The following is a 22,558-nucleotide window of genomic DNA, read 5'->3' as shown; positions in this document are numbered from 1 at the left end:
GACTTGACCAGCCCCGAAGTGACGGCCCTCACACACGAGAACGCAGTGAAGCAATTAGTGGAAAATGTAAAAACGGCTCAGCTAGCAGCCGCAGTAAAATTAGGCACCAGGAGGAAACAGAGCAAGGCCTGTTTCGATAAGACAGTGCACTCAACTGGGTATGAAGTAGGACAGCAGGTCATGCTCTCCATTTACAACCCCAGCACGTTCCTGTCACCCAAGTATTCGGGTCCATACTCCGTTGCGGACAAAGTAAGCCTCTCCGTGTATAAAATTAAGTACCCCAACGGGAAGACCGCGTGGTTCCATATTAACCAGCTCAAGGCATATGGCTCGCAGTCTAACCACACGCACCACGTCATGCTCGACGCAGCAGACCACAGTCCACGTATCCCCACCCTCGCCCAACAGGTCCAACCCCTCCACGGACTCGAACCTCGACTCCACCCCCGAACTCTAGACTCCGCCCCGGAACGCCCACAGACGGCAGCGACAGCGACTGTGACACAGACAATAGTCACAGCACGCCTCCCTACTATCCCCATGCAACAGGACCCACACCCAGTGAATCTGAACACGATTCGAGTGATCCCTTCCTGATCACATTCCTCAACAAACCCGACCAAAGACCACCGCCCTACGATGACGACTCTGTCCCCACAGAATTAGACACCACCTTTTGGCACCGTGACAATTCATACAGGCTCGTCCGAAACAACGAGCTGGACCCTAAGTCACACCATGCAGCTTTATCAACACTCATCCATTCCAGAGTATGGCATCCGGGAGAAGAGGATGACTTTGAGTCTGACTCCCAAAGCGAGAACCCCTTTGCGACCCTGTTCGCAACTGATAACTGAGGTGTCCAGATGATGTGTTAAAAAGAAACCGCTTGGGAAAAACGGTGTCCTTTCTGATGGAACCTGCAGCATGTTGTTCAATGTTTGTTTGTTAGTGTTATTGCTATGTGTTGTTGGTAAACTCGAAAGTTCCACAGCCACACGCCATATTTGTCGGCAGAAACCTGTGAAAACTTGCCAGCACGCTTATCGGCAGAAACCGCTGAGAGTTTGCCAGCCCCCGTTCATAACTGCTCTTCTGGTTCGACGGTAGAACCTTTACAGCAACCCCCCATGTTGACTACATTTTTGCCCGTTCTTGCCGCTTGCTCAGGCAGTGGAGAAACGGCATTGGTCTCCGCCCTGCCTGAGGACCCCCCTCTGGTCAGCTACGCTCGGGTCGAGCACATACGGCATTTATCACCGTCCTACCCGGGGATTCCATCCAAATCTTACCCACCGCGGCCCATACGCACCCCATTTTTGGCTCATTATGTTCAAAATTTTGTTTTGGTTTTGGCAACCGATGGTTGCTTCCCTCTGCTATTTACATCCTCAAACACTAGGATGGTAAATTACACAGGCTGCGAGACGGCTCGCAGTACGGCAGTATGTTTTTAAATGTCTTGTCCGAATATTCGTTTTTTAAAAACAAATGAACACACGTGGTGACCAATTATAAAGGGAAATTGGCACTAAAAGACAGACATGCTAACATTCAAGATATTACACAAGATAGTAACAGATATTATGCTTGTGTCCATAGAACTCCGGAACCTCAGGAACTTCAGAGGAAGAAAAAGAAGACAGAAAGATGGAAAGATGAAGACAGCCTTCATGCTCGCCTGGATCTTAGCAGGATCCCTTCAGTTGCACGCAGGCGCTACCCCCCCTGACCCCTACCACACAGGCCGTGAATGATTCCCACCCCGACCATACACTACACCCTGACATAATTAACCCCGAGATAGTTACCGACACCCCGACCTGGTGTGACAAGTTTCTAACCTGATATTCACTATCGTACATTGTCGAATCACTCTTAGTACTGGCGATACTCTGCAGTGTTGTGCAGACACTTAGACTCAGAAAATGGCGAAGGAGAGCCTACCGCTCTCGCACCCCGGTATACACGTTTAGGTCCCCTATTTTTGCACTTCATCTAACCCCTCGAATGAATTAAAGTGCATCCGCTTTTCTTTATGGGTGTTTTGTTCAATAAAGAAATGTAAACCTCTGTGCTTGGCTGCCAAGCCAGACAAACTTGTGTTGCTGCTATTTGTAAATTTTAAGTGTTGTAGATTATTTTTGATAGTTTATTGAGGATAGCTAGAGGTACCGTTTTTTTAATGTTGTAATGCATGTCCCTGTTGTGACATAGCGACATTTAGAATTGTTATTTAAAAATTTTCATACATAGTTATGGTCAGTGTAGAGGCCATGGAAGAGTGCTCGCTGGGTCAGGAAGTGAAGACGATGCGGTTATGTGATCCTTCACGCTTCGCGTTAGGGATCACAAGGAGGGCGTGCAGCCACCTGGGTTGGCCACATCCCGACTTAAAATGGAGATCCGCAAAGACTACAGGGAAATTCAGCCAACACAGGCAAAAACTAGCAGGTGCAAAGTTTCCTATGTATTAGACTTTGCAGAAACCCAGACAACACTGAAACCAACAACCATCTGCATATTAATGAGTGATACCCAGGAACAATTGAAACATTTAAGGTAAACAAGGCCAAGCTAGACTCATCGGCGCCAGCAGGAGCCAAGACAAAGGAAGGCCAACGGACACCTAGGGACCGCCCAGTGATCAGGGAACAGCTCCAGTATTGGAGAAATCGATCCAAGTGATTGGAACGCAGTCCAATCACTTGGAACCAGGTACGGGGTCCGCCCCGAACGCGCAAAGCCCCTGGGGACTATAAAGTAGAGTCCCCAAGTTCAAATCGTCCTTCTTGGCAGGGTCACTCAGCAACTCGAATCAACCCTTGACAGTGAACTGCCTAGCTGCCGCAACAACCAAGTAAGTTTCCAGTCAACGCACGCTACGAGATAGGCGCTCCTAGCTACCAGTCCATACCAGCTTTTGAATCCTGCAGACTCAGAATCGAACGAAAGGCCATTTGTTCCCCTGACCTGGTGGGCCAGTTCGAAAGCTAGGTATAGGCCTTTTAGTGATAGAGTTAGTCTAGAAAGTAGAGTTATATGCATGAATAGTTATTTACTGTGTATAATAAATGAGTTTTCATTTGAATCTTACTAATTGGTGTGTTGAGTTATTGATCAGTACTTGAACTTGAACCTTGTGGCGGTATCATAAAGATACCTGGCGACTCTAGAGCAAAGGTTATAGAAACAGAGCAAATTCAGTAAAGACCCAACGGGCAATGAATTAAGAGCCAACCAAAGTTAGCAACACCAAACGGAATGTAAATTCAAGCCTTCTGTGCTGGTCTATGTTGTTATTTCGAAGGCAGACCAGGGTGCCTCGCACCTATGGCAGCAATAGGGAGCTGGCTGGTGAATTGCTCTGGAGCCATTTTGTATTGTAGAAAATTACGAGTGACTGAGATAAGTATAAGGATATTTTCCAAAAATATATTCATACAATTTATAGAAGTACGTTTATTTACAGTTGACAATACATGAGGTAATCCGTTTCTTCCAATCAAAAACCAAAAATACTGGACAATCTCAGCAGGACTGATAGCATCTGTGGAGAGAGAAGGGAGCTAACATTTTGAGCCTGAATAACTCTGTCAAAGCTTCCAAAACTGTCTAAGTTTCTTCCAATACTGTGTGTTACTACATTTGCAATTACAGTTAATGTGTACAATATTCATTACATGTCAAACCTACAGCTTGAGGGATTTTACCAGTTTCCAGCCCGTTGGTGCACTGTGGCAGAAAGGCCTTAAACAGTGGCCGTTTCCCATTTCACCTTTGCAGTGACTGCCCAAGCTTTATTGCGTTTTTAACCAAGTAGCCCTACATATGACATACATATATGAATTAAGAGTAGACGTAGACCATCTGTTTCCTCGAGCCACTTGATAAGATCAGTCATGGACCTTGCAATATGCCAGTTTGCAGCACTCTGTGTTGGACAACTCTTTTCTCTGGAAGATCAAGTTTTGTGCAGCGCAAAGAGTGCCTTTCATGGAGTTAATAGTCCTCCATTTGCTGTTGATGTTTATCTCTGTGCATCCTTGGGAACAACCTTTAGAGCAGAGTCCTTCCACAGGGAGCTTCTAGGGATGAACCTCGATTAAAAACCGCTGCAACTCTTTCCAGACTTTCCTTGAAAAGGTACATTCCAGAGGGTGGTGGACAACTGTCTCTTGCCCACCATTTATGCCTCGAGGACTTTATACGGAGGGGCTGAGAAGGATCTGACAGGAAGGACCCCTTCTCACCACCAACCAAGTTTCATTTTGGTGCTTGTTTGATGAGGCATTCTGCCACGTGACTTTGACAGGGAACCATACAAAGAAAATAAAAGTACAGCACAGGAGCAGGTTCTTCGGCCCTCCAAACATACTATGGGATCCATATCTCTTTTCCCCACAGGGCCTTAAAATATGTTAGATGTGGATCACTGCCTGATGGACTTGGGGTCAGAGGTGGTTTCCTACAGAAATTTTTCCATAAGTGTTTGGAGGTGTGGCAAAGTCCCAACTGAATGGAGCGTTCTGTGGCAATGTGGTCAGCTCTGCCTGATTTCAGATTTGATCCGAAAGCTTTTGAATTCCCATCCACTGATTGAAACTGCTCCTCTGATGTTTATAGAGATGTTGGATTCAATTGTGGATTCCCTCCCCAAACTCCATTTTGAAGAGCACTTCCATCGTGTAGGTATGTGATGTTGTGTCAAAGGCCTATTCTCGGTCCAGGCTGGTGAAGCAGGTGTCCATCCCCCTATACCATACATAGGCGATCGTATCCTTGAGTCATGTGAGTCTATCCGAGATCTCTCTGCCGGGTACAGCACAGGTCTGGTCAGGGTGAATGACTAACTCGAGACCAGACATGATTCGATTGACAATGACCTCAGACAGAATTTTGTAGTCCACATTAAATAGTGAAATGGGTTGCCAATTTCCGATCTCCCCCCCCCATTCCACTTGTAGATGAGGGTAATGATACCTTTCCTGAAGGACTTTGACATGCTGCCGTCCAAAAGCATCCTCTCATACATTTCCAGCAGTTCTGGGATGAGTTGAATGCAACTTCACTGGTAAGCCATTGCTTCCGGAAGTTTTATCCCTCCAAAGGACCTGATGGCTTTTGTCAACTTGTCCAGAGTTGGCAGTTTGATCAGACTCTCCCATGAACTGTCATCAAAAACCTCCGTGACCAAGGACAAGAATGTCTGGGAGGCTGTGCTGTCTGGGGTCTTGTCGTCACACAGTCCAGCATAAAAGGATGTTGATCCTTCAAATGTCAGGTTGCAGTGAAGTTACTGAGCCGCCTTCTTCCTATGGGCTGCTGATCACGGAGCTCAGTCTATCTTTGGAAGAAGAAACTCGGTCTACCTTTTGGAAGAAGTACTAACCTCCTGCTCCATTGAACAGACTCTTGTCCAGAAGATAATCTTGAAGGCCTCCGTAGTAAAGTGTGAGGCCTGTTGACTCTTAACATTTTGAAGATCCTCCTTGTATCTCCACCTTCTTGGAGTAGGAGCATATTCTGCATACTTTTTGAATTTGGGAAATTTGCAGATTGCGAAGTTGCCTCTCCACAGTAGAATTCCAAGGTTGGAGGAATGGCATTTGTTTCCTCCTGAACAGATTAATGGCGTATCACGGTAAAGTATCCAACCAGTGATGTCATTTTGTGACTTATTCTGGTTCTAGGATGGCACTTGGGCTGGCGTTAAGTTATAGCTCCCACTTTACAATGGAGCTGTTGCAGAAGATATTCTATCAATGATGCTGCGGCCTAACATAACAATGATTGAAGACTTTGATTTTCCATAGTTCCCAGAAATTGAGAAAATTATTGTTTTTCTAATAATAGAATTGTGGTCCGTGCATTTGTTCTTTTATAAAAATAACATCTGGAAGCAGAGTATTTTGAATAAAATGTACATTGTTAGACTTTCCTTTCATTTTAATAATGACATAATCCCAAATAGGTTATTATTGATAAGTGTATAATTCAAGTTCCAAAATTTAAACTTCATTGGACTGAAAAATACTGTGAAGTAATTTCATTTAAACCTGATATTTTCAGTGTAATTTCGTGCCATCAATTTTTGCTTGTGGTAAGCATTCAAATGTTGTTTCCAGCTTGGCATTCTGCGTTTGTCAGTTTAGTGTAGCCACACATAAGTTCAAGCACAGAGTGTGTGTTTAGTTTCAGCTCCGCATTCAGGTAACATTTAAAGGTAAAAATACAAGTTCTGTCATTAGTAGATGTCTGCAGTAAACTGGGTGTGTAGTTCCATAATGTAATGGCGATGGTTATATTATAATTATGGGTGTGGTAGCGGCATGGTTAAATTATTGGATGAGTCATTTAGAAGCCTAGGCTAATAATCCAGAGATGAGTTCAAATCCCACCATGGCACATGATGAGTTTAGATTCAGTTCATTTCTCTCTAGAACAAAACGCTTAGGTCTTCATGTGATGACCAGATAGCCGTAAACATCCATCCACGTGTGCTCTTTAGAGTTGAAATTCAGCCATTGTGGCCTATATCTTTTAATATATAATATATATCTAATGTGATTGGCTCTGAACTGAAAAATTCTTTCATGAGATATGGGCATAGCAAGACCAACATGTCTTACCTATCCCTAATCGCCTTTGCAAAACTGCATTCTGAAATGGCTGAGCCAGCCACTCGGTTGTATTGAAACCGCCACAGGAAAAGCTATTTTGAGCTGCAGCGGTTCAAGAATGCAGTTCACGACCAACTTCAAGGGCTGGGCAATAAATGCTGGCCGTGCCTATATGGTTTGAATTAATTTCTAAAAATCCAGTTTTGTCAGTACACTGTCAATCAAATTTAGATACAAACCTGTGCTACCAATTCAGTGACAAACCCAGTATTTCTTATTTGATCAATCAATTTGAAAAGATGAAATAAAGTGTTAATGTTATGCATGACTTGTTTCTCAAGTGGTAAAATAGATATGCATAGAGCATAGAAAATGCAGCACAGAACAGGCCCTTCGGCCCATGATGTTGTGCCAAACTTTCGTCCTAGATTAAGAACAAATTAATCTATACCCCATCATTCTACCGTAATCCATGTACCTATCCAATAGCCGCTTGGAAGGTCCCTAATGTTTCCGACTCAACTACTTCCACAGGCAGTGTGTTCCTTAAAGTGAAAATGGTCATGTGTCTGTTTTCCTTTTTTGGGATATAGTGAATATGTATAAACATGTAAGGGAAAGCAAAACTCATTCCTATATTTGGAAGTATGGTGGAATATCTTCATATTAATTCATTTGAAACTGCCCCATTTTCCCATGCCAAATAAAGTCTTGCTATGGCCAATAATTTGTCCTTGGTAACCAATAGCCATGCTTTTTGCTCCTACATAGCAGAAAGGTCTGGATTCATTTCCTAATCTGTACACAGATTAGGAAACTCGGATGGAGGAATGAAATTAACGCTATGTTCAGCGTATGTGCTCTTGGTAGGGAAGAGAAAATTCATTCAACTTCCCATCCTGATCACTGTCTGACAAATTCTATTTGGTGGAAGATTTGATGTTTGATGATGAGACAGTTATACTCAGCTACTTCCTAGCATCTACTTCGAAAATCTGTTTGCTAAGTTATAATTGATTGTCTTACTGTACAAAGTACAGTATGATTTTGTTTCACAACCCTAAAATCTTGTGCCAAATCTGTCAGAAGACAATTGTTGCTGAAGTCTTGTCACAAGAGGCAGCAGTGGAGCAAAGTTGTGTCTCTAAAAAAAGGCAAGTTTAATTCTTATAAAAAAAGCAGCGATCATTTCCCTCCAATTGATGTAGCACGTCACATTATAAACACAATACCTGAATTCATTATAATTGTAAAATCGAATACATTTATTTGTTGAGCAAAGGTACGGTATCTAGGACCGAGTGGATATAATGATTTAATACAGTATCTTTTCTTTCCTTGTTTCTCTTCTTTTTTAAACAGTTAAACGCAAAGCATTGAAGTTGAATTTTGCCAACCCAGCCATCAAGACAACAGCAAGGCTTCCACTAAATCCAACAGGAGGAGTTCACTTTCAGAACCCACACATGTGAGTGAAGTCTTCTAATTTTATAATATAAAACATCCATTGAAATTGGTAATTATGTGTCGCAAGAAATACTGGAGCTTTGTTGTCAACCCCCTTTTTTTAATAATTAGCAGAGGAGATGGTCCTGTTCATGGTCACCTTAGTGTTTTTCTGTGCTCAGCCTATAGAGGTGATTCGCATAACAGCCTGAGAATCCTTGCTCCAATTGATTTAGGTGCCTTACTTTTCACTCAATGCTGTTCTTGACGACCAGATGAAGATCAGAAATTTGTACTTTGGGGATGCCATGACTGAGATTTGCATGCTTTGGATTATTTTCTATTTGTTGGAGCACTGCTGAATAACATTCTGTAGTGGTAAATGTATTAATTAGTCATCAAAGTAATTGAAACTGAGAATCATGGTACCAATTATCATTTATAATTTAGAAGTCTCTGTTTAAAAAAAAAAAAAATGGAATATTTTCAACTTCCTATTTTGTTCCATGGCCAATATTGATTATTACAGATTTCCATTTGCATGTGCTCGATTTTGTAATATGCAGTAAATACTTGAATGAAAAGGCTTTACAGAAACATCAACATTTGTCAATTGGAACATGGAGCAGCAGCTAATATTTTGAATAGTGTTCTATCAGACATCAATTCCCATTAGTGTGAGGCTAACTCACTTGTAACAATACTTTTTGGCTTCTACAAATATTAGATCATGCCATCTTGTCCTGTGATAAAATCCCTTGAATCCATTATTGGTTGTTTCATTATTATTTGGTTAATGCCTTTGCTTTCGTGGCCTACTTTTATTTCTGTCTTTTGATGTGGGAGCTACTAAGTCTAAGTAATATCTTGCATGTGTACCCATTTTTAAGAATTCAGCAACATTTCTAATAAACAGTGCGGTTTTTTTAAAATTCTAAATGGTTCGGTGCTTCACTTAACCGTATGGTCAGAATTGACGCTCCGGTTAGTTCATAAAATCCCTACAGTGCAGAAGAAGGCCATTCAGCTCATCGAGTCTGTACTGACCCTCCAAAAGAGCACCCTGCCGAGGCCCACTCCCCTGTCCTATTCTCGCAACCCAGCCTATGCATCTATGGGGCAAGTTAACATTGCCAATCACCTAACCTGCACCATGTGAGAATACTTCAATGCGATTGGCTGCTTACTATTTTAAAAAATATATATATTTTATTAAAATTTTTCAAACAAAATTTTTTCCGTTTTTACAACTCAACAAGGGATTATACATTAACTGGTAAATAACATTATTTAAATAATATAGTGAACTAACAACAACAACTAAAGAGAAAAAACAAATAGCAAAAACACAAAATAGTGCTCCCCCCCTTTGCTGCTGCTGTCATTTCTATCTTTTCATTATCGTTCCGCGAGATAGTCAAGGAACGGTTGCCACCGCCTGGAAAACCCCTGAGCCGATCCTCTCAACGCAAATTTTATTCGTTCGAATCTTATGAACCCTGCCATGTCGTTTATCCAGGCCTCCACACCTGGGGGTTTCGCTTCCTTCCACATGAGTAGAATCCTACGCCGGGCTACTAGGGACGCAAAGGCCAAAATATCAGCCTCTTTCGCCTCCTGCACTCCCGGCTCTTCCGCAACCCCAAATTTAGCTAACCCCCAGCCTGGCTTGACCCGGACCTTCACCACCTTTGAAATTACCCTTGCCACGCCCCCCCCAGAACTCATGCAGTGCCGGGCACGACCAGAACATGTGTGTGTGGTTCGCCGAGCTTCCCGAGCACCTCCCACACCTGTCCTCCACCCCGAAAAACCTGCTCAGTCTTGCTCCCGTCATATGTGTTCTATGTAGAACCTTAAATTGAATCAGGCAAAGCCTGGCACACGAGGACGAGGAATTTACCCTACTTAGGGCATCAGCCCATAGCCCCTCCTCAATCTCTTCCCCCTGCTCTTCTTCCCATTTTCCCTTCAGCTCCTCTATCATCGCCTCCCCCTCTTCCCTCATCTCCCGGTATATTTCGGACACTTTGCCCTCTCCGACCCATACCCCAGAAATCACACTATCTTGGATCACCTGCGTCGGGAGCTGCGGAAATTCCCTCACCTGTTGCCTCGCAAATGCCCTCACTTGCATATACCGGAAGGCGTTCCCCGGGGGCAACTTATATTTTTCTCCTAGCGCTTCCAGACTTGCAAACGTCCCGTCTATAAACAGGTGCCTCAGCTTCCTAATTCCTGCTCGTTGCCAACACTGGAACCCCCCATCCATCCTCCCTGGGACAAACCTGTGGTTGTTCCTTATCGGGGACCACACCGAGGCACCCGTTACTCCCCTGTGACGCCTCCACTGCCCCCAGATCCTCAAGGTTGCCACCACCACTGGGTTTGTGGTGTACCTTTTCGGGGAGAATGGCAGCGGCGCCGTCACCAGCGCTTTTAGGCTCGTTCCCTTACAGGACGCCATCTCCAGCTTCTTCCACGCTGCTCCCTCTTCCTCCCTCATCCACTTACAGACCATCGACACATTGGCGGCCCAGTAGTAGTCGCTCAAACTCGGCAGCGCCAGTCCCCCTCTGTCCCTACTGCGCTGCAGGAACCCCCTCTTTACTCTCGGGGTCTTTCCTGCCCACACAAAGCTCATAATGCTCCTGTCTATTTTTTTTAAAAAGGCCTTTGTGATCAGAATGGGGAGGCACTGAAACACGAAAAGAAACCTCGGGAGGACTACCATTTTAACTGCCTGCACTCTGCCCGCCAGCGATAGCGGCACCATATCCCACCTCTTAAAGTCCTCCTCCATCTGCTCCACCAGTCGCGTCAGGTTAAGTCTATCCAGCGTTCCCCAGTTCCTAGCCACCTGGATCCCCAGGTATCGGAATTTCCTTTCCACTCTCCTCAGTGGCAGAGCATCTATCCCCCTTCCCTGTTCCCCGGGGTGCATTACAAAAAGCTCTCTCTTCCCCATATTTAGTTTGTATCCCGAGAACCCTCCAAACTCCCTAAGTATCTGCATTACTTCTGGCATCCCCTCTACCGGGTCCGCAATGTATAGCAGTAGATCATCTGCGTAGAGCGACACTCGGTGCTCCTCTCCCTCTCTAAACACCCCCCTCCACTTCTTAGAATCCCTCAGCGCTATGGCTAGTGGTTCAATTGCCAACGCGAACAGTAACGGGGACAGGGAACACCCTTGTCTTGTACCCCTATGTAGCCGAAAATACCCCGATCTTTGCCGGTTTGTGACTACGCTTGCCACCGGGGCCCCATATAAGAGTCTGACCCATCTAATAAACCCCTCACCGAACCCAAACCTTTTCACCTCCCACAGATAGTCCCACTCCACCCTATCGAATGCCTTCTCTGCATCCATCGCCGCCACTATCTCTGCCTCCCCCTCCGGTGGAGGCGTCATCATCACCCCCAGCAACCTTCGTACATTAACATTCAGTTATCTCCCCTTTACAAACCCTGTCTGGTCGTCATGCACCACCCCTGGGACGCAATCCTCTATCCTTGTCGCCATCACTTTTGCCAGCAGTTTGGTATCTACATTTAGGAGTGAGATAGGCCTGTACGACCCGCATTGCAGCGGGTCTTTATCTCGTTTCAGGATTAGCGATATCGTCGCCTCCGACATTGTCGGGGGTAGCATCCCCCTTTCCTTAGCCTCATTAAAGGTTCTCGCCAAGAGCGGGGCCAGCAGATCCATATACTTCCTGTAGAATTCCACCGGAAACCCGTCTGGTCCCGGGGCCTTCCCTGCCTGCATGTTCCCCAGTCCTTTAATCACCTCATCCACCTCGATTGGCGCCCCCAAACCTGCCACCTCCTGCCCCTTCACCTTCGGGAAACTTAGCTGGTCCAGAAAGTGTAACATTCCTTCTTTTCCCCCCGGGGGTTGGGACTTATATAGCCTCTCATAAAAGGTCTTGAACACCTTGTTCACTTTCCCTGCTCTCTGCTCCATATTTCCCGTTTCATCCCTAACTCCCCCGATCTCTCTCACCGCCACCCTCTTCCGAAGTTGGTGGGCAAACTGCCGGCTCGCCTTTTCCCCATACTCGTAATGCATCCCCTGTGCCTTCCTCCACTGTGCCTCTGCCTTTCCCGTGGTCAGCAGGTCAAACTCCGTCTGTAGTCTTCGTCTTTCTCTGTATAGCCCTTCGTCTGGGGCCTCCGCATATTTTTTATCCATCCTCAAAATTTCCCCCACTAATCTCTCTCTTTCTTTGCCCTCTTGTTTCCCCTTGTGAGCTCTGATGGAGATCAGCTCTCCCCTAACCACCGTCTTCAGCGCTTCCCATACTACCCCCACCTGAACCTCCCCATCGTCATTGACCTCCAGGTATCGCTCAATACATCCCCTCACCCTTTCCCAGACCCCCTCGTCCGCCAGTAGTCCCATATCTAGTCGCCAGAGTGGGCGCTGCTCCCTTTCCTCTCCTAGTTCCAAATCCACCCAATGCGGGGCGTGGTCTGAAACGGCTATGGCCGAGTACTCCGTTCCTGCCACTTTCGGTATCAGTGCCCTTCCCAAAACGAAAAAGTCTATCCGGGAGTATACCTTATGGACGTGGTAGAAGAAAGAGAACTCTTTAGCCATTGGCCTGGCGAATCTCCACTGATCCACTCCCCCCATTTATTCCATAAATCCCTTAAGCACCTTGGCCGCTGCCGGCCTTCTCCCGGTCCTGAATCTGGACCGGTCTAGCCCTGGATCCAGCACTGTGTTAAAATCCCCTCCCCCATTACCAAGCTTCCCACCTCCAGGTCCGGGATACGTCCCAGCATTCGCTTCATGAATCCCGCGTCATCCCAGTTCGGGGCATATCGATTCACCAGCACAACCGCCTCTCCCTGCAGTCTGCCACTCGCCATCACATATCTGCCCCCACTGTCCACCACTATATTCTTAGCCTCGAATGATACACGTTTCCCCACCAATATTGCCACCACTCTGTTTTTCGCGTCCAACCCCACCAGCACAACCGCCTCTCCCTGCAGTCTGCCACTCGCCATCACATTTCTGCCCCCACTGTCCACCACTATATTCTTAGCCTCGAATGATACACGTTTCCCCACCAATATTGCCACCGCTCTGTTTTTCGCGTCCAACCCCACCAGCACAACCGCCTCTCCCTGCAGTCTGCCACTCGCCATCACATATCTGCCCCCACTGTCCACCACTATATTCTTAGCCTCGAATGATACACATTTCCCCACCAATATTGCCACCACTCTGTTTTTCGCGTCCAACCCTGAGTGGAATACCTGTCCCACCCATCCTTTTCTTAATCTAACCTGATCCGCCACCTTCAGGTGCGTCTCCTGGAGCATGACTACATCCGCCTTCAGTCTCTTTAAGTGCGCAAACACCCGTGCCCTCTGAATCGGCCCATTTAAGCCTCTAACATTCCACGTGATCAGCCGGATTGGGGGGTCATTCACCCCCCCCCTCGCCGACTAGCCATCCCCTTTTTTAGGCCATTTCCCCATCCAGGTCCCGCGCACCCGTCTGTCCCCCAGGCAGCGCCTTCCCGCCCCGGTCACCTCGTCTCTTACCAGCTCCCCCTTGCACTCAGCAGCAGCAACCCAGTTAATTCCCTGCCCCCCCCCCCCCCTGCTAGATCCCCCTCTAGCTTGGTTACTTCCCCCATATTGCTACCGGAAGTCAGCTAACTCTGGCTGACCTCGGCTTACCCCGTTCAATCTTTGACCTCCCTGCTTGTGGGGCTCCCTTCCTTCCTGCGCCCGTTTTCCCGCCATAATTTCCATAGCGCGGGAAAATACCCGCACTTTCCCCTCGGCCCCGCCCCCTATGACCCAGTTCCCTCATTCCCCTTCCCTGTCCCTTTTTCCACCGGCGCCCACATTTCTTCGTGTCCCCCCCCCCCATCGGGGGGGAGAGAAATTCCCCGTCCAACATTGCTGTACAATATCCTCCCCTTTTCCCACTTTACATTCTTGTACCACCACCTCGCTGCTTCTCTCCAAACATCAAACTCTCAAATCTAGTCCAGTTTCTCTTCTTGGGTGAATGTCCATGCCTCATCCGCCGTCTCGAAGTAGTGGTGCTTGCCCTGATGCGTGACCCACAATCGCGGCGGCTGCAGCATCCCAAATTTTATTTTCTTCCTATGGAGCACCGCCTTGGCCCGGTTAAAGCTCGCCCTCCTTCTCGCCACCGCCGCCTCCAGTCCTGATACACCCGTATCACCGCATTCTCCCATTTGCTACTCCGTGCCTTCTTGGCCCAGCTCAGGACCATCTCTCTGTCCATGTAGCGATGGAACTTCACCACTATTGCTCTTGGTGTTTCACCTGCCTTTGGTCTTCTCACGAGGACCCGGTACGCTCCCTCCACTTCCAGGGGACCTGTTGGGGCCTCAGCTCCCATTAGCGTGTGGAGCATCGTGCTCACATAAGCTCCAACATCAGCTCCCTCTGCTCCTTCGGGGAGACACAGAATCCGTAGGTTTTTCCTCCTCAAGCTGTTCTCCAGGGCTTCCAGCCTTTCTATGCACCTCTTGTGTAGTGCCTCGTGTGTCTCCGTTTTTACCACCAGGCCCTGTATCTCATCTTCATTCTCGGCTGCCTTTGCCTTCACTCCACGGAGCTCCATCGCCTGGACCTTTTGTGTTTCCTTCAGTCCCTCGATTGCCAGTAGCATCGGCGCCAGCACCTCTTTCTTAAGCTCCTCCACACATCGTCGGGGAAACTCCTGCTGGTCCGGGCCCCATACCATCTGGGCTCCATCCGCCGCCACCTTGCTTCTCCCTTCTCTTCTCTGCCGCTGCTCCAAAGGATCCTTCGCAATCTGGCCACTACCGCCGCTCCTTTCCATACACACACGGGGGGGTCTCCTTCCTTCGTCACCCCACACTGGGTTAGGTCGAAAAAAAATTCCGTTGGGGCTCCCGATAAGAGCCCAAAAGTCCGTTAGAACGGGAGCTGTCGAAACGTGCGGCTTAGCAGTGCATCACCGCAACCGGAAGTCCATTGCTTACTATTTTTAATGGCACCGTGTTAAATTGCCCCTTAATTGGGGAAAAAAAAGAATTGGGTACTTTAAATTTCTTAGAAAAGAAAGGAAGTTGGTTTTGCATAAGTTTGGATACATGTGAAGCTACTGAACTTCTTTTTTCCAATCCACCTACCCTACACATCTTTGTAGGGGTGTGACCCAAATAAATACTGGGAGAATGTGCAAAATCCACGCGGACAGTGACCCGGGGCTGGGATCGAATCTGGGTCCTCAGCGCCGTCAGACTGCAATGTGAGAGACATATCAGGGGAAGGCCAGAAGGGAAGTGGGGAGAACAGAAAAGCAATAGTGATAGGAAATTCGATGGTTAGGGGAACGGATAGGAGATTCTGTGGTCGCGAATGAGACTCCCGGAAGGTATGTTGCCTCCCGGGTGCCAGGGTCAGGGTTATCTCGGATCGAGTTTACAGGATTCTTAAGGGGGTGGGTGAGCAACGAGAAGTCGTGGTGCACATTGGCGCCAACAACATAGCTAAGAAAAGGGATGAGGATCTAAAAAGTGATTTTAGGGAGTTAGGTTGGAAGCTAAAGAGCAGGATGAGCAGAGTAGTGAGGCAAGGAACAGCGAGCGAGTGCAGCTGAACACTTGGCTACAGGGCTGATGTAGGAGGGAAGACTTCAGATATGTAGATCATTGGGATGCCTTCTGGGGAAGGTGGGACCTGTATATGAGGGATGGGTTGCACCTTCTCAGGAAGGGCACCAATATCCTGGGCAGGAGGTTTGCTAGAGCTCTTCGGGACGGTTTAAACTAGTTTGGCAGGGAGATGGGAAACATAACTTCGGATCAGAGGATAAGATAGCTGTTGAACAGGCAAAAATAGTATGCAGCGAGTCTGTGAGGAACGATAGACAGTTGATAGGGCAAAGTTGCACTCAGTGGGATAGGTTAAACTGTGTCTGTTTCAATGCAAAGAATATCAGGAATAAGGGAGATGAACTTAGAGCACCGGTCAGTACTTGGAGCTACGATGTTGTGGCTATTATGGAGTCATGGATTTCACAGGGGCAGGAATGGTTGTTAGATATTCCGGGGTTTTGATGTTTTAAGAAGACTAGGGAGGGAGGTAAAAGAGGAGGGGGAATGGCACTGTTAATTAGAGTGTGCATCACAGCTGCAGAAAAGGAGGTAATCGAGGAGGGGTTGTATACTGAGTCAGTATGGGTGGAAGTCAGAAACAAGACAGGAGCAGTTACTTTATTGGGAGTTTTCTATAGACCTCCCAATAGTAGCAGAGAGATGGAGGGACAGATTGGACGGCGGATCTTGGAAAGGTGCAGAAATAACTGAGTTGTTGTCATGGGTGACTTCAATTTCCCTAATATTGACTGGAACCTCCTTAGTGCAAATGGTTTAGAAGGAGCAGATTTTGTCAGGTGCGTCCAGGAAGGATTCCTGACTCAATATGTAGATAGGCCGACTAGGGGGAGGCCATATTGGATTTGGTTCTTGGCAACGAACCAGGCCAGGTGTCAGATGTCTCCGTGGGAAAGCATTTCGGTGACAGTGACCATAACTCATTAACCTTTACCATAGCCATGGAGAGGGATAGGAACAGACAGTATGGGAAGGTATTTAATTGGGGGAGGGAAAATTATACCGCTATTAGACAGGAGCTGGGGAGCATAAATTGGGAACAGATGTTCTCAGGGAAATGCACAACAGTAATGTGGGGGTTGTTTAAGGAGCACTTGCTGCAAGTGCTGGCTAGTTTGGTCCCACTGAGACAAGGAAGGAATGGCAAGGTGAAGGAGCCTTGGATGACAAGAGAAGTGGAGCTTTTCGTCAAGAGAAAGAAGGAAGCTTGCATAAGTTTGAGGAAACAAGGAACTGGACCGGCTCTAGAGGAATACAAGGTTGCCAGGAAGGAACTAAAAAATGGACTTGGGAGAACTAGAAGGGGGCATGAAAAAGCCCTGGCGGGAAGGATTAGGGAAAACCCCAAGGCGTTCTACACTTAGGTGAGAAATAAGAGGATGATCAGAGTGAGAATAGGGCTGATCAGGAATAGCGAAGGGAACTTGTGCCTAGAGTCTGAGGAGTAGGGAGACCCTAAATGAATATTTTACTTCCATATTCACTAGAGAGTTGGACCTTGTTGCTCATAAGAACAGTGTGAACCAGGTTAATGGGTTTGAACAGGTTGATATTAAGAAAGAGGATGCACTGGAAAGTTTGAAAACCATGAAATGAAAATCGCTTATTGTCACAAGTAGGCTTCAAATGAAGTTACTGTGAAAAGCCCCTAGTCGCCACATTTCGGCGCCTGTTCGGGGAGGCTGGTACAGGATACCAGGATAGATAGGTCCCCTGGGCCAGATGGGATATTCCCAAGGTTACTACAGGAAGCAAGGGAGGAGATTGCTGCGCCGTTGGCGATGATCTTTGCGTCCTCACTCTCCACAGGAGTAGTACCGGATGATTGGAGGGAGGCAAATGTTGTTCCCCTGTTCAAGAAAGGGAATAGGGAAATCCTTGGGAATTACAGATCAGTCAGTCTTGTGTCTGTGGTGAGAAAAATACTGGAAAGGATCCTGAGAGATATGATTTATGATTATTTAGAGAAACATAGTTTGATTAAAGATAGTCAGCATGGCTTTGTGAGGGGCAGGTCATGCCTCACAACCCTCGTTGAATTCTTTGAGGGTGTAACGAGACACATTGATGAAGGTCGGGCAGTGAATGTGGTGTATATGGATTTCAGTAAGGCATTTGATAAAGTTCCCCATGGTAGGCTCATTCAGAAAGCCAGGGGGCACGGGATACAGGGAAATTTGGCTGTCTGGATACAGAATTGCTGGCCAAAAGAAGACAGCGAGTGGTAGTGGATGGAAAGTGGTATCCCGCAGGGATCTGTTCTGGGACCTCTGCTCTTTGTGGTTTTTATAAATGACTTGGATGAGGAAGTGGAAGGGTGAGTTAGTAAGTTTGCAGATGACACAAAGGTTGGTGAAGTTGTAGATAGTGTTGAGGGCTGTTGCCGGTTACAACAGGACATTGACAGGATGCAGAGCTGGGCTGAGAAGTGGCAGGTGGAGTTCAACCTAGATAAATGTGAAGTGATTGATTTTGGAAGGTCGAATTTGAATCCTGAATACAGGGTTAAAGGCAGAATTCATGGAAGTGTGGAGGAACAGCGGAATCTTGGGGTCCACATACATAGATCCCTCAAAGTTGCACCCAGGTTGATAGGGTTGTTAAGGCGTATGGTGTGTTGGCTTTCATTAACAGGGGGACTGAGTTTAAGAGCCGCGAGGTTTTGCTGCAGGTTTATAAAACCCTGGTTAGACCACACTTGGAATATTGTATCCAGTTCTGGTCGCCTCATTATAGGAAGGATGTGGATGCTTTGGAGAGGGTGCAGAGGAGTTTTACCAAGATGCTGCCTGGTCTGGAGGGCATGTCTATGGTGTGTTGGCTTTCATTAACGGGGGGATTGAGTTTGAGCCGCGAGGTTTTGCTGCAGCTTCATAAAACCCTGGTTAGACCACACTTGGAATATTGTGTCCAGTTCTGGTCGCCTCATTATAGGAAGGATGTGGATGCTTTGGAGAGGGTGCAGAGGAGATTTACCAAGATGCTGCCTAGACTGGAGAGCATGTCTTATGAAGAAAGGTTGAGGGAGCTAGGGCTTTTCTCACTGGAGAGAAGGAAGAAAAAGAGGTGACTTGATAGACGTGTACAAGGTGATAAGAGGCATTGATAGAGTCGATAGCCATAGACTTTTCTCCAGGGCGGAAATAGCTGTCACGAGGGGACCCAATTTTAAGGTGATTGGAGGAAGGTATAGGGGAGATGTCAGAGGTTGATTCTTTGCAGAGAGAGTGGTGGGTGCGTGGAATGCACTGCCAGTGGAGGTGGTGGAGTCAGTGATTAGGGACATTTAAGTGACTCTTGGACTGGCACATGGACAGCAGTAAATTGAAGGGTGTAGTTAGGTTGATCTTAGATTAGGATAAGTGGTCGGCACATCATGGGCCAAAGGGCCTGTACTGTGCTGTACTGTTCTATATTCAGTGTATGCTAATATTTTCTGCAGGGCTAGACCTGCCCAAAAACAAGGCCTGGACCTTGATATTTAGAACTTCCAGCCTCTGTGGATAAAGATTTCATATCATTAGAAAATAAATAGACCAGGTTTGTTTGCGATAAAAACAAAGTGCTGGAAATGTTTGGGATTGCAAAATGTTTAACATAGAAAGCATGTCATCCTGGAACCCTTTATTATACTTGGAAATTCATTACAATTTTAATTGTAGTTTTATCCTGTCCAGAAGTGCAGCCTTTGTTATATATAAACTTCTGGCTTACTGGGGAGAGTGAGGGACTTGCAGCACGTCATTTGTGGTGCACCAAAGCTATGTTGGAAGAGAAATGTATGCAGTTTGCAATTTATTGCCATTGGATATAAATAGAGCACTTTATTTACAAAATGCATATTAATGTTTGTGGGTGATAAAAGAGTATTGTGCACATCTCCCCTCGGACTAATGCAGATGCATATAGCTGCTTGACTGTATTTGTTCAATTCTGCTTGGTCTGGCTTCAGATTTTGTAGTACAGGTGTTTTGAATATTTCTCTGTCCTGTACTTAATGTATGATGCTCATCTTCTCCATATGCTTTATCATAATAGAATTGTTAGACTTGGTTACAATTTTGTTGGATTCTGTTCCAATTTCTTGGCTTAGCAGAACATATAGGGGTAATAATTATCACAATTTTTGTGTGAATAATATGCTGTTGTGCACTGGGCTGAGGGGGTGAAGCAAGGTGAAATGAGATAAATGAGGAAATTACCATGTGACAATCACTTATGCTACAAATTAAATTGAAGTATCACTTGGCTCAAGAAAAGTGCTTTTTCTTTCAGAATCATTGAATTTTGCAGCACAGCTGCAGGTCATTCAGTCCGTTGTTCGAAGGGGTTGCTGTTTATTTGCTGCTGTTAAAAGTTATTAATTATCCTTTCACATAGACAATAGGAGCAGGAGTAGGTTGTTCGACCCTTCAAGTCTGCTCGGCCATTAGATATGATCGTGACTGATCCTCTAACTCAACGCCATACTCCGCCCCATACCCATTGATCAAAATGTTATACCTTCAGAGATCCCCTCTCATTCTTCGCAACTCCAGTGAATAAAGGCCTAGTCAACCCAACCTCTCTCCACATGACAATCCTGCCATCCAGGAATCAGTCTGGTGAACCTTCGCTGCACTCCCTCTATTTCCTTTCTTGGGTAAGGAGACGAAAACTGCACATGATACTCCAGATGTGGTCCCGCCAAGGCCCTGTGCAGCTGCAGTTAGACATCCTTGCTCCTTGACTCAGCAATGAAGACCAACATACCATTTGCCACCTTAACTACTTGCTGTATCTGCATTCTTGTTTTCAATGATTGATGTATGAGGACTATCTATCACCATTTAAATAATACTCTGATATTCTGTGGATTGGCCATGCTAAATTGCCCCTTGGAAAAATTAAAAGAAAATGTAATCTCAGCACAAACAATTAATCTTGTTTAAAAGATCATGAAATTTTGGGTGTTCATTAATGAGTGCGATGACAATATGCCTCTTTGAGACTTGTTCTGCTTCCTGCTCATTTTAATGGATTTTTATTAGATATAGAAGTCACATTAAAATTTGAAAATCTTCCTCAATTAATGGTTGATGTGCATTAATGATGGCTAAATGAGCTGAAGCTTAGAATTATTGTTTAAGAATGAAATTTTCTGGTTTGGGTTGAGTGCTTTGGTTGATTTTCAATTGTTTGCCCGGATTCACACCTGAGAGTGGTTAGGGTGTAGGGTTTCGGACAAAGCTCGGCACAACATCGAGGGCCGAAGGGCCTGTTCTGTGCTGTACTGTTCTATGTTCTATATCACTTCAGGGTCCAGCAAAAGCATTCAGCAAACACATTTTCTTCCCATCACAAAACAAGGTAATGAATTTGATAACGGTTGCATGATTGCACTTGGACCAACATTTAGAATTTCTCTCGTTGGCATCATAATGTAGCAGTGTGGACAATCTTGCTTTCATCAAGCTGGGCAGCAGCAAAGAGGAACAGAATTAAAAGTTTCAGTGTTTTATCATCAGAACTCATTCGTATGAAACTGTACCCAAATAGCTCTTACTAAAGTCACAAATTACATCATGTGTGATTGTGGCTAAGATAACGTATCCCTCATCCATCTTGACATGTCTGCAACCGTTGAAAAGGTTGACTGCATAATCCTCCAATGTCTCTGCACTGGGAGGGGCTGCAGTTGCCTGGTTCCATTCTTTATACTCTAATTATAGTTAGAACATGATTTGGAATGGTTTTCTTCCCCACTGCTGTAGTTACCCTCTCAACCTGTGCTCATCCAAAACTCTGCTGCCTGTATCCTTACTCAGACCCAAGTCCTGTTCATTCAACACCCTTGCGCTGACTGACCTGGATTCGCTCCCAATTTAGCAACGCCTCCATTTTGAAATTCGTGTCTCTTATGTTCCGCTCCTTCGGGGGCCTGTTTCTGCCCGGATTTGAACCAAAGACGTTCAGCATGTAAAGCAAACGTGATAACGATTACGCTACAGGGATTTCTTCATTCAAGGTCATTAATCTTTGGACTATACCTTGGAGAACAGTGGAGGCTGAATCATTGAATCTATTTAAACTTAAATTAGGGAGTCAAAGGTAGTAAGGGAAAGGCAAGAAAGTGGAATTAAAGCCACATTTGAATCAGCAGTGATCTTATTGTACTGCGGAGCAGTCTTGAGGGGCCAAATGGTCAACTCCTCACATCTCATGTTCTTGTTGGTATCTGTGCCTTCAGCTACCTAAGCTCAAATTCCCCCCATCGATTCCCTGCCTCATTCCCTTTCTCCCTCCTTTGGGACACATCTTAAACATGACCACTTTTACCACACTTTTGATCATCTGCCCCTCGCTTACTTGGCTTTGTGTCATATTTTGCTCCTGTGCTGTGCCTTGGGACTTTTTTTTATTACATTAAAGGTGCTATATAAATATAAGTTGATGTGTTATGAACCACCCAGCAGCACCATGATGAATAAAATAGAAACCTCTTCTTTTGTTATTCGGAAATGCAGTGAAGAATTGTACGGTGCAGTACTGACGTACATAAGCAACTGGGATCAAGTGGATCCCTTGAAGAGTATCGAGATTGTCGAAATAGTTAAGAGGGAAATCAGGAGGGCAAAAAGGGGACATGAAATTGCTTTGGCAAATAATGCAAGGGAGAATCCAAAGAGATTCTACAGATACATAAAGGGGAAAAGAGTAACTAGGGACAGAGTAGGGCCTCTGAAGGATCAACAAGGACATCTATGTGCAGAGCCACAAGAGTTGGGTGAGATCCTGAATGAATATTTCTCATCGGTATTCACGGTGGAGAAAGGCATGGATGTTAGGAAACTAAGGGAA

The 22,558-nt window shown here is 45.9% G+C and overlaps 1 protein-coding gene across 2 annotated transcripts in view; it reads left to right on the top strand.

Moving 5' to 3' along the window:
* map2k4a (mitogen-activated protein kinase kinase 4a) overlaps positions 1-22,558 on the top strand; it is a 259,462-nt gene that overhangs the window by 123,166 nt on the left and 113,738 nt on the right. For both annotated transcript variants that reach the window (XM_072483113.1, XM_072483114.1), the window contains one exon: positions 7,989-8,094. In XM_072483113.1, coding sequence (XP_072339214.1) covers positions 7,989-8,094 — 106 coding nt within the window. The remainder of the gene's footprint in view (positions 1-7,988; positions 8,095-22,558) is intronic.

The sequence above is a fragment of the Scyliorhinus torazame genome, chromosome 18 (assembly GCF_047496885.1).
Source record: "Scyliorhinus torazame isolate Kashiwa2021f chromosome 18, sScyTor2.1, whole genome shotgun sequence".
NCBI lineage: Eukaryota > Metazoa > Chordata > Chondrichthyes > Carcharhiniformes > Scyliorhinidae > Scyliorhinus > Scyliorhinus torazame.
This window is presented reverse-complemented; position numbering and strand designations above follow the sequence as displayed.